This window comes from Besnoitia besnoiti, chromosome VII (genome assembly GCF_002563875.1).
Source record: "Besnoitia besnoiti strain Bb-Ger1 chromosome VII, whole genome shotgun sequence".
Lineage (NCBI taxonomy): Eukaryota > Apicomplexa > Conoidasida > Eucoccidiorida > Sarcocystidae > Besnoitia > Besnoitia besnoiti.
The window spans coordinates 2,900,137-2,914,606 of NC_042362.1; the positions used below are offsets into that span (position 1 = coordinate 2,900,137).

General features: G+C 59.4%; 1 protein-coding gene across 1 annotated transcript; it reads left to right on the forward strand.

Moving 5' to 3' along the window:
* Positions 1-1,963: 1,963 nt before the first annotated feature.
* Positions 1,964-12,747, forward strand: BESB_080190 (subtilisin SUB12; the record flags this gene model as incomplete). Its single annotated transcript, XM_029366381.1, has 11 exons — positions 1,964-3,520; positions 4,095-4,542; positions 4,989-5,177; positions 5,578-6,167; positions 6,607-6,722; positions 7,435-7,738; positions 8,251-8,876; positions 9,388-9,598; positions 9,920-10,171; positions 10,703-11,610; positions 11,961-12,747. 11 exons carry the CDS (start codon positions 1,964-1,966, stop codon positions 12,745-12,747), a joined length of 5,988 nt encoding a protein of 1,995 aa, XP_029217812.1.
* Between the last annotated feature and the right edge of the window lie 1,723 nt (positions 12,748-14,470).

Sequence of the window (14,470 nt, forward strand, 5' to 3'; positions counted from 1 at the left end):
CGTGATGCCTAGTCCAACATATCAAGGAGGACTACGGCCGCTACGTGAAACGCTTATTTCTTCAGCACGCCAGCCAACTAGAAGTGCGAGGCAGGACCGACTGCCGCCCACGGGTCGTTCTCAGCATAGCTTTCTCAGCATAGCTTACTCAGCTCTCGCGTCGAATACTAGGTCCTATGTGTAGGACGCACTCGGGAGACTCTGTACGCACAGTCAGTACTGAAATGGTGAACTAGCCGCTGCGCCGATAGAAACAGAGGACGTCTCTGGCGCGTGGAGGGCAGGCAGGACCTACCGTTCCCAGGGCATCACATTTCACGCCGTATGCTCTTTGGGATCTAGACGGTTGACGGTACGCGCAGCCAGGGCGAAGAGGCAGCGCAAAAACGTGCTTATTCACGACTGCACCCCCCCTGCACGACTGCAGCAACCAGTCAGTTTCGCTTTGGTCGCTGCTGTGGCAAAGTGCGCTATATCTGAGGAACTCGTTATAAGCTTGTCGGCCACGCAGACGGCCTCTCCAACCTCTGCTTCTGCCCCGTGAATTCACTCCGGTCAAAAGAGCAGAAAAGGCAGACGGCACGCCAGAGATAATGCATTCTGGCCCGAGGAGCTCGTCAACATGGCGCGCCATAAAGATGTGGGCGGAACTAGCACCTCGCCTGCTGCGCCTGAATCCGGCATGAGCGGAAGCACGCCACTTGAGCTCCATGGTTGTAGACGTTGGAACATGACAGTGTGTCAAACGCGTCCGGAACCTGCAGGCGTTCTCGAAGACCGTTCGGTGCCTCTACGGGGTCAACGAGCAACGCACTGTTATGCCTCTGGATATGTCTTGAAATGGCGCGGGTGTGACTCTCCCTCCGCCACAGAGCTCGGCTTTTGAACACGTAGGAGGAAGTTACAGTCCTTTCTGTGTTTTCGCACTCCCGTTGGGGTTAAACCGTCAAAACAGTCGATCAATTTGAATCGACGTACGCCTTTCCAAGCTTTTTCTAGGCCACGGTTTCCCCCTAAGAGACCAGGCTGACACTTCCAGTGTCCATGAGAAGTATTTGGGTTTTCGTCTATCACGCTTACTGACGAGCGCCAGGGTCCCCTCCTACCCCGAAAGCGGAGTGTGGATTTCCTGACTGAAAGGACGTATAATGCGTGTTTCTTGGACTCAGCGAGTTTCAGGCTCGAGTCTCAGCGTGAAAAAAGTGTTCGTTTTTGGCAGGGTAAGCTGAGCGCTCCTCCTGCTCTCTAACAGGCTGCGCGAACATCCCCAAAAATGGCCGTTCCAGCCGCTGTCTCGCCATGAATCCCGGAAGAATACAAATCGAAAACGCTGTCTGCTTACGCATGGGGAGACTGGGTCTGTTCGTATTTCGTGACACTAAGTAACGCTTGTCGCGCGTCCAAAGACTGCGAGCGACGACCTCTGGAACAGCCCCCCGCAAGCACATGCCTCAACTTTGTACTCCAGTGTGTGGACTCGACATTTCCCCTGTTTGCTCAGTCTCCATTCGGTTTCTTATTTCTGCCCCGTCCGCTCGCTGTGGCCGAGAATTCCTCGACGAACAAGATCTGCCTGAGGAAGCCGTGCCCAGCATTTACCGGACTCCCAGCAATGGCATGGTTAGAAGGCCGATCTTTCGTTGGCGGTTCTGGTATTCCGAACGACCTCTTCACCCAGCGGCAATGAATCGGCTCCGAATGTCTCGCCTTGTGAACGTGCACAGTGACAGATCTCGACAACCGGACACACCGCAAAATGCGGGAGTGTGTAGTCCCCAACCCGCCTGACATTGATGCGTCTACGCATTCTGTTTCTTCTGAGACTTCTGTGTCTTCCGGACGATATTCTTCGATACCACGCACACAGCAGACACTCAGAACAAGCACACAGCGCTTGAGGGCCCTCGGGCGCTCACGCAGCGACTCGGCGGCGCCAAAGAAGTGGAGTCGCCTGCGCTTCAGCATGTCTGCCGGCACCAGTTTACAAGCACCTGGAGACAGCCGCAGCGGAGACACCGCCGAGGCGTTTAGAGAAACATGCGTTTCGGCAAAAAGCTCAAAGGCCAGCACTGGCCCGTTTGGCCCATGTGACCGACCCTACCCCGTTTTTTTCACGGTGTGCTGTCTGGCATGGCCTCAGCATGGCTGGGTGTTTCGCTGTCTTATTTATTTCGCTCTCGTGGCCGTCTATTTTGGGCCGTCAACCTGCCACAGGAAGAGGCAGTGTCTTCTTTCCTCGCAGGTGCCGTCGTCCCCCAGACCCTCGCGACCGCTGTCTGTCCTGTCATTTCCTTTCCTTCTGTTCGCTGTTCTCTGTCATGCCATTCTTGGGCATCTACACCCCGCGAGCGACGAGGCGCTCACTCCACAGCACGCAGCAGCGCACTGGACATCTCCTTTTCTCTTTGTTTTGGGGCAGCATCCAGGGGCGATCACAAGTGTGTCTGCTGTGAATGAGATTTTGTCTCTAGGAGAGACGAAAATCATCGAGTTCAGCATACGGAATCCATATCCGTACGAGGGGCAGCTGACTGTCACCGTCGACGTCGGTGAAGTCAGCTCTCCGGCTAAGGCGCAGACAGCCAGCTTCGAAGGCTACGGCGGCCTCGACATCGCAGCGCTCACGGGCGACGATCTGGCGTTGCTTGTGCGTCGCGAGAAGGAGGAGAGGCGCAAGGCAGAAGAAGAGAGGCAGAAGAAAGCGGAGGACGAGCGGAAAAACCAGGCGGTCCAGGATAGCGCGGAAGACGGCTCGAACTCCTCTTACCTCGTCACGCCGAGTTCACAAAGTCAGCGCAGGCAGCAGGACGCGGCGAGCCAACGCCCCTTTTCAACATCAGGTGCAAGCCTCAACTCGTCGCCGTTCCGACCGTTCTCTTCGTTTTCTTCCGGTGCGTCTCTTTTGCGAACTCGTCCGCCTGCCTATCCGTCCGACTCGCTCTCGTATTCCCCGTGGTCGTACGAAGACGACTTTTCCGACTCTTTGCCCTTGTCTGCGGTCTCCACCTCGAAGCGGCGAGCACGCGCCAAGAGAGCAGCCACAACCGACGAAGACGGCGCACTCGAGGAACCTCACTCCACGAAGAAGGAAGACGAAGCGGAATCGTCCTCTGAGGACACTGAAACAAAAGCTGTAGTCGCGGCTGGTTCAGCCGTCGTACGGCGGACGCAGAGACGCACATCTGCAAATTTCGAGCTGAGCGATGAAGATTTCGAGAGGGGCATCCGCACGCTGAGCCGCGGCGCTGCGGCTCTGAAGGACGGTGGAAACCCCCCCATTAGTGTCGCGCGCAATCGTTTCCCTCCGCGCCTCGTCATTAAACTGAAGGAAGGCAATCGCTCTCGAGAATTCGAGAAGCGAACGCGCGCGTTTCAGCAGCAGAAATGGATCGACCAAGGATTCGTGGAATCTGCTGCTTACGGCGACATGAGCGCCTCAGCGGGCGTCAGCGTCACAGTAGATGACCCAAGCGAACTAGAAAAGAACATGAGGGGATTCTTCTCCCTCAACGAACAGCAGGTGTGCAGAGAGACTCAAGAGGAACGCAGAGCGACTCGACTTCCAGAGGGCAGCCGGGCGTTTGCAGCGATCCATAGTTTTACTCGATGGCCTCTCTCCGGTCAAGCCGAGTCACAGCGCCAGAGACACACAGTATATGTACATAAATGAATCCGTATAGAAAGACAGATAGATAGGTAGATAGATAGAAACACACACACAAGCACACAAACGTCCATATATTCGTACGCACTTGCGAACGTAAAAACACACATATACATATATGTATGTACATACAATCATACAAACATGCATACATTCATACGCACATTCATAAAGGGGCATAGACACGCGGCAGTGAGAATGCAACAGCTCGCACCTCATGCAGAAACGCGAGGTGCGCGCGTGACTCCGTTTCTCATCGGCCGGCGCTTGCACCGATCGCTGCGGATTTCTCTGTCACCCAAGGCGCGAGGTTGGCACACACGCACACACACAAATCCGTGCAAACCCCCCTCAATTCTGTTTTGTTTTCCACGCTGGCGGGTGAGTAGTGTTTTTGGGTTCTTCGCTTGTGGTGCGTGTGTGTTTTCAGGCCGAGTTGGTCGCGAGTTTGAGTCATTTGAAGCAGCTGGATTTGCTGGTGCTGCGGATCGAGGAGTCCCTCTTGTTTGACTCCTCGGACGCAGAGAAGCTGAAGGACGCGTTCGCAGACGTGGCTGACATTGACTTTGTCGAATTCGACCAAGTTGTCTACGCGTTGGATATCGTCCCGAACGACCAGCTCTTCAGTCTGCAGTGGAATCTTCACTACCCGCGAAACCGCATGGCAGACGTCGGCGCACCGCAGGCCTGGGAGGTAGTCGACGCCGTTCTCTCGGAAAAGCGAGAGCGCGGCGAGCTCGGCAGAGAAGACCGAGACCTGCGCGGGCGTGTCGTCGCCGTCATCGACACCGGCGTCAACTACCTCCATCCAGACCTCAAAAACCAAATGTGGGTGAACACGAAGGAACTCTACGGGGCGCCAGGCGTCGACGACGACGGTGAGAGAAATCGGAAAGGGGGAGGGGTGGGGGCGTGGAAGCAAGCGGCAGCCCGAGAAGGCAGCGCGAGAAGGTCCCGTGCGGATGGCTTCAAAGTCCCGCGGCGAGGCCAATTCGCCGACGCACGCGAGGCAGAAAGCGAGAAGGGGCTGCGAATAGTGACTTGCGTTCGCCATGTGTGCGGCAATGCGTGAGACTCCTGACTTCGACGAACAGAACTGAGAGGATACCGGAAAGTGCCCACCTACCCTGCTCTGCGGCGGTGCTCGCCTCTCCTGTTACCTCTGACGTGGGCGTCAGATCGTACCAAGTCCCCCTCTCCCCCCCTCCGCTGCACATTTTCGCTTCTCGGTTGGCCTCTCCGGCGGGGCTTCCGTGGCACCACCCGGCGCGCCGAACGCCCCGCCGAGGTTGGTGTGGTCGGCTCTCTGTTGCTCTGTTTGCAGGCAACGGCTACGTCGACGACGTTTACGGCTACGACTTCGTGAACGACCAGGGCGACCCCATGGACCGCGACGGGCACGGAACGCACTGCGCCGGCATCATCGCCGCGCAGGCCAACAACGGCCTTGGAATTGCAGGCGTGAACTCGCGCGCCCGCGTTATGGCCCTGAAGTTCATGGAAGGCGACACGGGTAAGCACTCCTGCTGCATGCTCGCGTAGGCGCAGTCGACTGGCGCCATATCCCCGCAAACTCTCTACTCGCTTACCATATGCTTCGGTCGCTGGAGCAGACCGCATTCGCTGCACGTAACGACGTCTTGCCGTTCGGCCCTCTCTGAGTTATGTTTCCCGCCAATTCCGATGACGATATCTTCTGCGTTTACCCAGCGTGTGAATACCGACACGCGCTACCCCTCTGCGAGTTCATATACGCCTCCATGCACAGGTGTCACACAGACGTGCCTGAGTAGGGGGGCGTCAACATGCAAATATAATGCATAGATTCGAATAAAGTGTTCACCCTTTGATTTGGGTTCCCTGGGGTTTGCCGTGTGTGTGTGTGTGGCGGCGCGTGGGGGGACTCTCTGCAGGCTACGTGTCAGACGCGGCGCGCGCGCTGGACTACGCGATTCAGAACGGAGCGGCGATCACTTCGAATTCTTGGGGCAACGCGGCTCGCCTCCCGCGCACGATGATTGAGGCGGTTCAGCGCTCCTCGGAGAAGAACGTGTTGTTCGTGACGGCCTCGGGCAACGCGAGCCCCGCGGACGCGTCGCCGCCCTCCGCTAGCCAGCGGACCGAGGAAGGGCGTCTCGGGCGCGACCTCGATCGCGCGCCCCTCTACCCTGCGGCGCTGCTCAACAGCAACGTGCTGACAGTCGGCGCGATCGGTCAGGGCGGCGAGCTCGCCTCCTTTTCGCACTTTGGCAAGAAGACCGTCGACCTTGCGGCGCCGGGGGTGAACATCTTCAGCACGTGGCTCCTGGACGCCTACGAGTACAAAGACGGGACGTCGCAAGCCTGCCCCCTCGTCGCCGGCATCGCCTCCCTCCTCTGGACGATGAAACCCGAGGCCAGCTACGAGGAAATCAAACGCATCCTCATTGCCTCTTCCAGACGCCTCCCCACGCTCCAGCAAACCATCGCCCACGGGCTCGTCGACGCCTACGCCGCCGCCGCGGTACGCCAACCAAGAATAAAGACAGATATGCGCACAGGGCAGTGGCAAGTCACCAAGTATCGCGTATAGAGCCCCCACGAGCCTGAGACGGAAGGCGGCGCTGCTGTTCGAGAATACTTCGGGGGAAAAGCCACAAGGCGCACAGTTCGCCGCCTGCCGTCGGGGGACGCTTTCCCTCGATGCAAATCGAGTTCGCGGCCTGCACGTGGACGCGCAGGGGACGGGGGGGAATGATTGCTGGGGGACTCGCGCCGCTCTCTTCTCCTCTGCTTCAGCTCCTCTCGCGACCTCGCGGCGGGCCGTGTCGCGCTGAGTGGCTCCCCCCAGCTTGCCCGTGTGCATTCGGAGTCGCTGCTCGTTTGCCGGCGGCGCAGCTGCAACTGAGTGTCTTTTGCGTTACGTTTTCACCCTGGTGCGCGCCTGCCCGACTTCTCTGCAGACGATTCAGGAGACTCTAGGGCGCTGGGTGGCCGTCGACGCCCCGCCAACCTTGTCTCAGCGAACTGGCGCCAAAGTCTCTCTGGAGCTTCGGGGCAAGCAGAACGGGTTCTACAGGTAATCCTATGGCGTGCCGCTGTTTCTGTCTCCTGCACTCACCTTTCCCGCACGTGGGCGTGACGCCGGATTCTTCCTTGCCTTTCTTCCTGTGCGTGTTGGTCGTCCTAGCTGAGCGCTTTCACCTTGAAAACGCTGGCGAGGCGCGTCCTATCGGGTCGACCGCGATCTCGTTCTGCCACGGCTTTCAGTTTTGTCGATCTTGGCATCCGCCGTCAACTGGATTTTCCTCAGAAACTGCAAGAACCTCTCACGTAGTTTAGCAGGGTTCCTGTCTGCGAGGCCAGCACGCTCCCGGTGCATGTCCTCCGCCTTGTCGACCCTCCGTCCCGCGCGGCTTCCCAGTCGCCTGCCTCTCTCACCCTCTGTCTGCCTCCGTCTCGCCGCTGTGGAGTCGTGGCTCCTTTCTCTTCTCTTTGTTCCGGTCCGGCGAGCTCCCAGGGCCTCCCTCTTGCCTTTCTGTCAACCCTCTGTTTCCCTCTCATCTCGTTGGGCGCCTCGCACTGCTCTGTGTCCGCAACGACCGTCCGTTATTGTCTCCGTCGCCAATCGCGTGCCCACCCTCCTTCCGTGTCGCCTCCTTGAAGCAGGAAGCAGGACTCATCTGCTTGTCTTGATGTGGATCTCGGGATCCTGGCTCGCTTCGCAGTCGAGATGGCAGCTGCGTCAGGTTGTTTTCTCTCGATGCGCGCGTGCCCTGTTCGCTCCGCAGATCGCAAGTGCGCATCTTGGCGGACTACCAAGGCGCGCCGATGAACCTCGCGACGCTGCCGATTCGCCTCCAGGTCGCCGAGTCGCCCGTCCTAGAGTTTCCGCCGGTCATCTACCTTGAACCCGCGCTGCGAAACGCCAACTCGCTGCCCGTCGCCCTGCCGCTGAAAGTTCCCATCGACCAGGGGCCGGTGACGCTCCAAGTGCTGAAGATCGACGCGACGGTCCCCGGCGCCTTCTACTACTTGACGCCCCCCGGCGACGAAATCAAAATTGTAAACAAACTCCCTCTCTCGACAATCAAAGTGAGACGCACAGTTCGCTCACTCTTCGCGCACTCGTGCGCGAGATGAGGGAGAACACAAGTCCATCCGATCACGTCTGACAGCGGATTCGCGTTCAATGCAGCAAAAGCCGTGCCGGCCGCTTCCAGTGCCGCTGAGGCACGGGCGGTGCAGGGGCCCCCAGCGAACGCGCTGAATAGGGATGGAATCGCGTCGTTGCACATTTCTCGCGTCTGGCTTCGTGATACCGTTGTGCGTCAGCGTCGCGCCTCTGCAGAATGTTCCCCTGAGAGTCGTGACCGGTGAAACAAAGCAAAGTCGAGCGCGTCTGCTCTGTCGTCGTGAGGACTTCCGCTTGCGCTTCCTCACGGCGCACTCACGCCCACATCGCTTCTTCTCCACTTCTGTGTCTCCTTTTGATTTCTCGTTTTCCGCCTCAGTCGAGGCGCCCGCGCGTCGACGCCCACGCCAGCCTCTCGGGGCGACACTCTGCCTCTGCATGCCCCCCCTCGCGCCGTGTGTCGTTTTCTCAGGTCGGATGCCGCATCGCAGCCGTGGGCAGCGAGGACGGCATTCTGACTCTGCGTGCGCGGCTGGACGACGCGTCGGTGTCGCCTTCTTCCTCCTCGCCTACGCCTTCTTCTTCGCCGAGTTCGCTGCCGGTGGAGCGGATCTACACCGTGCGTCTCCGCTGCGTGGCGATTGACGTCCGCGTGGGGCCGGCGTTCCTTGACCTCGCGCTGCCGGCGAACACGCAGAAGAAGCAGGAGATCGAGATCGAGAAGGGCGAGCGGCTGTTTCAGCGCGAGGTGCGATTCTCGGTCGAGTTCGTCTCGATCCTGGACGGCGCAGCGTCGTCGCCTGGAGGCAAGCGCGGCGCGCCACCGGCGCCCAGCAACAGAGGCCGCGGCCGAGAAAGCGGCTACGAGCGCTTGCGAGGCGCGAACGACCCCGGCTCCGGGAGAAATCCGCTCGACGCCATCAATCCGCCCCGCAGCATTGACAGCGCTGCCGCAGGCGACAGAGCCGGGCGCGGCGGAGCAGGCGAAGGGCCTCGAGACTTGGAGCCGTATCAGCTCGGGCCAGACGGCGAGTTCTACGACTACCTCGTCACGGGAATGGACGCGCTGCCCGGACTGACACCCGTCAAGTTCCATTGGTGCGTATCGGCTGCATGAAGCGAGCGCCGACGGCTGCGGGCGCGAGGCACGGGAGCCCCTTCTCTCTACAGATTGAAAAATGCTGCACACGCAGTCCACGCTGACGAGAGAGAGAACAGGCACAACTGCCACGTCGTCGGAAGCGTATGACCTCGACGTGCAAATGGGTATATCTCTTTAGTCTGAACTCATCTCTACAAGCTGAATTGCAAAAACGGGCACGCTCCTGTGTCACTCTACTCGTTTGCCTACCTGCGTGTGTAGGCCGAGTGACGAAAGCGTACATGAAGGGCGTAGAGTTGAGCCGAAGGTCGGTGAATGTCCCCCAGAGGCTTCCCCCGTGCGAAGTCCTGGCTAGAAGGGAAGGCAATTCTCACTCGATCAATCCATATAGATGTACATATATATATATATATGTAGGTGTATGTATGTATATGTATACGTATGTGCCATATCTATATATGTACACGTATGTATGGGTGGTGCATTTCCGTTGGTTTGTGATTCCAGGAACGACATCAGCAAGACGGGGCAGACGCTGCTTGGGCCTGGGAGGCTGAATCGCTTGCGGCGCGTGCCGCTGGGCTTCGATTTCCCTTTCTGGGGCGAAGCCGTGCGCTTTGTCTTTGTCTCTCCGACCGGCTTCGTCGCGACCGAGGCGATGCCGGCGACTGAGTTCCTCTGCACGCCAAGCATGTTCGACGAAGAGCCCCCAAATGGGGTGAGGCGCGCAAGGAGTCCGCCCAGTGAATGAAATTGTTTCACGAAGTCACCACGAGCGCAACCCGTTCTGCGCGAATCGTTGGCAACTGCTGCACAAATACTGCCATCTACATATACATACTTATATGCATACATACACGCATGCATCGATGCATATATAAATACCTACATGCATGCATCAATGCAAATATAAATACCTACATACATGCATGCATACCTATACACGTGCTTTACATATATGCACAGGTGGCCTGTGCATTTTGTTTTGTAGAATCGTTGCAGTCACCGGTGGAGGGTGTGTTACGCGTTTCTCCCGCAGGTCCTTGCGCCTCTCTGGATGGACTTTCCACCCTCGGACTCTCCGGCGTCGAACGTGTTTTTTCAAGCGTGGCGGGATCGCGCGATTTTCCAGTGGCAAAATGTGCACATTCGCAAGCGCTCCTTTCAGCGAACAGGGACGCCCGCCGCAGGCTCAACTTTTCAGCTCGTTCTGCACTCCAGCGGGAAGATCCTCTTTTACTACAAAAGCGTCGCGCCGACATACACCCCAAGAGACTGGACAGCCGCTGTCGTAGGCCCATGAAAAAAGAAAAATGCCATGCCCACAAATGACAGGCACCTCTCCCTCTACATACATATGTATAGACACACATATATAGAAGATGTAGAGGCGCAAAGGGCCGCACCGGCCCTGAATAGACCGTGGCTGCTGGATGCACACGCTCTGCGGTGCCTGCCTGTTGGTTCGGCGGGTCTGCGGTGTGTGAAGACTGGATCAAAAACTGAAATGCCTAAACCGGAAACCCTAAACCTTCTCGAAGGAAATACGAGGTAAACGAGGGCGAACAGTCCCTCTGAAGCCGAAGTCTGCCATTTTTGATGTGTAACCTCTCAATTTCCTTATTAGCACAATCGTCTCGGGGCTGTCAGCAGCACCGCCGCTGTGGCGAGGCCTCATTCCCTCTTCTGCACCCCGAGGCCGCCCATTTCCCTTGCTCCTGCCTGTTTTTTCTTTTCAGCTTTGCATGCACGGTCGGTTTTAGCCTTTGTTGTTTCACTCGCTAGCTTCGTATGTGTGTGCTTGAAATTTGTTGTCCACTAGATCGGCGTCGAGAGTCCCGACGGACGCTCGGCGATGAAAGTTCTCGATGGCATTCCCGAGGCCGAGATGGCGATTCTGGTGTATCCGTCTTCTCTTGTGTCGTCTTCGAGGCCCTCCGGCTCTCGCGGGTCCTCTTCGGGGGACTCCCGGCACGCCTCGTCGCGCTCGCTGCTCAGCTTTTCCAGCTCTTCGTCGGCGAGTGTGTCGCCGTCGGGCGCTGCCTCGACGCAGCAGCGGAATCTCCAGTTGCAGCAGGAGGCGGGCGTGATGAGTTACGGCTCTCCGAAGACGCACATTTCCTTCAACGTGGACACAGACGGCTACTGGCCCGGCGACACCATCTTGGGCTACTTTGTGATCACCGCCATGTACCTCGACGCGGCGATGAACAAGGTGTCGGGCACGGGCGTCGTCGTCCTGAGCATCTCCGTCACGGCTCCACCTGCCGCCCCGCCGGCCCCGGCCGCCGCCGAGCCCCCCGCAGGCGCGGGGGCCCCAGGCGAGAACTCAGCCCTGGGCAATCGCGCACGCGCAAACAGCTGCTCCATTGCTGACGGCCTCGATGAGGAGGTGTGGAGAGACCTGCTGCGTGAGTTCACGAGGCTCCCTCAGGTGCGGCTGATCGGCGCGGAAGAGCTGGGCACGAACAACGGCGTCTCGCTCGGGCAGTGTGCGGTGATGTGCTTCGACGACAGCGCGTGCGCGCGTTTCAGCTACAGGTGGATCAAGACACAGTGCGTCAGGTACCGCGGCGACGAGGACGCAGAGGCCTGGACAGGCGCGTCCCCCTTCTATCAACGCGGTCGCGGGCCGGCCGGCGGCGCGGGAGAAGGCAGAGGCGAGCCCGGCGACGGCGCCGAAGCCGGAAAGAAGAAGCCCAAGGCGGTCGTCCAGAGTGTGATGGACAGGTGAGGGAGACACACAAGTGGCGGGTGACCGCGTGCGGGTCTTGAAGAGCCAGACCCAGACCCGAAACGCGAGGCCGCGCGCGAAAAATTGCAGAAACCGAGCTGCACGCGCCTTCACAAGCCTAAAAACGGGCAGCGTGCGCGATCACAAGATGTATCCCATGAGTATCTCTCGGTAGAGACAGGCGGAGTAGGAATATTTGTGCGCATCGATTGCGAGAATGCGCGTGCGAGCGTACAGACTTTCTCGATGCATGCGCGCCTCGCATGTGGCTTCAGGTGGTATGCGGTGACGTGCAGTGTATTGAGAGTCTCTCGGGGTTTTCTTGCTTCTCCCTTTCCTTCTTCAGCTGGTCAGACCTCTTCGAGCGGCGCGTCGAACAAAGCGAGAGCGGAGGGCGAGACCCCCCCCCTGAGGCGTTCACGTCCCCTTTGCCTCCGCCGCCGGCGTTCTACCCTTACCCATCCATGCCCGCAAGTCCGCCTCCATACGGCGCTCAGGGCCCGCCGCCCCCACCCCCGCCTGTCCCGCCCTACGGCTTCCCGCCTCCGTCGCCGCCATATCCGCCCCCTCCGGACCTACGCCCCCCCCCCCCGTTCATGCCGCCGTGGCCACCGACCCCCCCGGCGCCTCCGACTGCGCCCGGCACCGCGGGCGCGGCTTCGCCCTCCGCTGCGTCTCCGCCCCCGCCCTCGCCGCCAGCCCCGGCGAGCCCGTCAGAGGCTACGGAGAAGGATTCGGGCCGCGGCAGCGAAGGCTCTGCGAAGGAGGAATCCGAGGCGAAACTGGAGGAAGACGGAGAGAAAACAGCCAGCCCCTCGGCTCCTTCCCCCGATCCCCCGCCTCCTCGCTTGGGGCCGACTCCCGCCCTGCGGCCTCCGTTCCCGCCGCCGCGGTACCCTCCGCTGTCTCCGACCGCGTATCCGCCTCCACCGCCTGCGCCCGTCCCTCCGGGCCCACCGTACGTCCATCCGCCTCCGGGCGGGCCCGAAGGGGCCTACGGCGCCCCATATCCGCCGCTGCGGCCTTACCCGCCGTTCCCGCCGCCGGGGTACTTTTTGCCCGGCTCCGGGCCGCCGCCCCCCCGCTACGGCCCACCGCCTGCGCCGCCGGGCGAGCAAGCTGCCGCCCAGTAGGCAGCAGCTTCGCGTTCGCCTCTAAACGGGTTCGCTTGCAGCGGAGTGAGCTTCGTCCCCCGCGAGGATTTATTGCGGCGTCGGCTTCGAGAGGAGAACGCGCCACCGCGAGCGCCTGCAACGCTCGGCCTCGCGTGCGGAGGGGCTGCGCTGCATGTGCACCAGGGGCAGCAGGGACTCAGTTATGCCATGCAGTGAATCTATCAGGGGTTAGGCTTTTGTGCAGAATAGTTTCGTTTTCTCTTTGTTGTACCGCGCGTGCGTCCTGGGGGGTTAACGGCGAGCGGCGTTGCATGCTTTGCAGCCGGTGCTCCGCGTAGGCACGCCTCGCGGAGCCGCGCCAGCAGCCTTTACGCCCGTAACCAGCAAAGACAGCGAGACTCGTGACACACGGATTGGGGTTTAGGGAATAGCGGACGAGCGCTAGAAAGTTTTCTCTGGGGGGCGGGTCTCATCGTGCTGCTTACTGAGAGGCCATGGGATTCCTCAGGATGTTTTTTCTTAGTAAAACAAGCGCAGGGCGCTGGTGCATCACGTGCTATGCTTCAGACAGGCAGCTCCCAAGAGGGATGACGAGACCGGCGGAGAGGCGGTCTTCTTGCTTCCTGTGAGAGCTGAGCGAACAGCCAGTTGTCAAGGTTGGCGGAGCCCCCCCCCCTCCCCCCCGCGTCGTCTTCGAGCGGGGCCTGGAGCTGAATTAGTCTCGCCGTTTCGGCGAGTGAAGGGAATATACGCTACTGGCGCGGCTCCGCGCTGTGTGCATATGCAGAATCCCCGCTACCGCGGGCGCAAGCGACGTTGGAGTAATCCATAGAGTGGAACTACTGAGAGGGGCATTGACCATTGTAAAAGTCTCTCACACGAAGCGAGCGCTTCTGTAATACTTCCTGAGAGGCGTACGAGATCGCGTTGTCATTGTACAGCACGGAGTACGGGGCATCCTTAAGCTTTCGCTATTCAAAAGGTTTTTCGTTAACTGTTTTCGAGTTGAACTTCATGGTATGGCCTGCGGCCTCCGGTTCATGACGTCCTCGTCTGGCTGGAGCTTTTAGACTGAAGCAGGGGCGACACAGGTTTACAAAGGGTATTCCGCACCCATTTCAGGTACTACCCCGTTGCATGTTCTTGACCGAAATACGCGTTTTACCTTCCGCTGTTGCAGTACATCGGCTTCATTCTCGCGAAAAGATGCAGACAGAAAGCCTCGAGGGTCCTCCTCTTGCGCTTGCGCTTCTGTCGCTGTTTTAGTCGCGTTACGTTGAAGCATGTTCACAAGTTTCAAGGATCTGAGCCCCTGACACGTCCTCCGCTGTCGCCTGGCTGTCATGACCTAGCGTTTGCTGTCTCAAACGACTCGAGCGGACACATCTCACGCGTTTCCCGCTGTTGACCTTGTAACTCGCGTCTCCTTCGAACTAGAGCCTGCTTCACGCAAAGCGATGCCTCTCTCTTTGCCTTTCAACCGGCTCTGGCGGTCAGTGCTCAAGCGCGTTCTGTTGCTTTGCCAAACCTTGGCTCCTTGCGCTCTGAGATTGTATTCCCATCCGATTTTTACTGCGGCATCTGGTTTCGGCACGCGGCCGAGACAGGCTCCGCTCGGTTAATGTGACGTCTTCGATATTCTTGTCCGCTCCGGCGTGGGAGGGAGTCCCGAGGTCAATCGCGCTGTGGCGGGTTTCGTGGTCATTTCCGAAACTCAGAGCCACTCGCGGTGCCAGCGGGC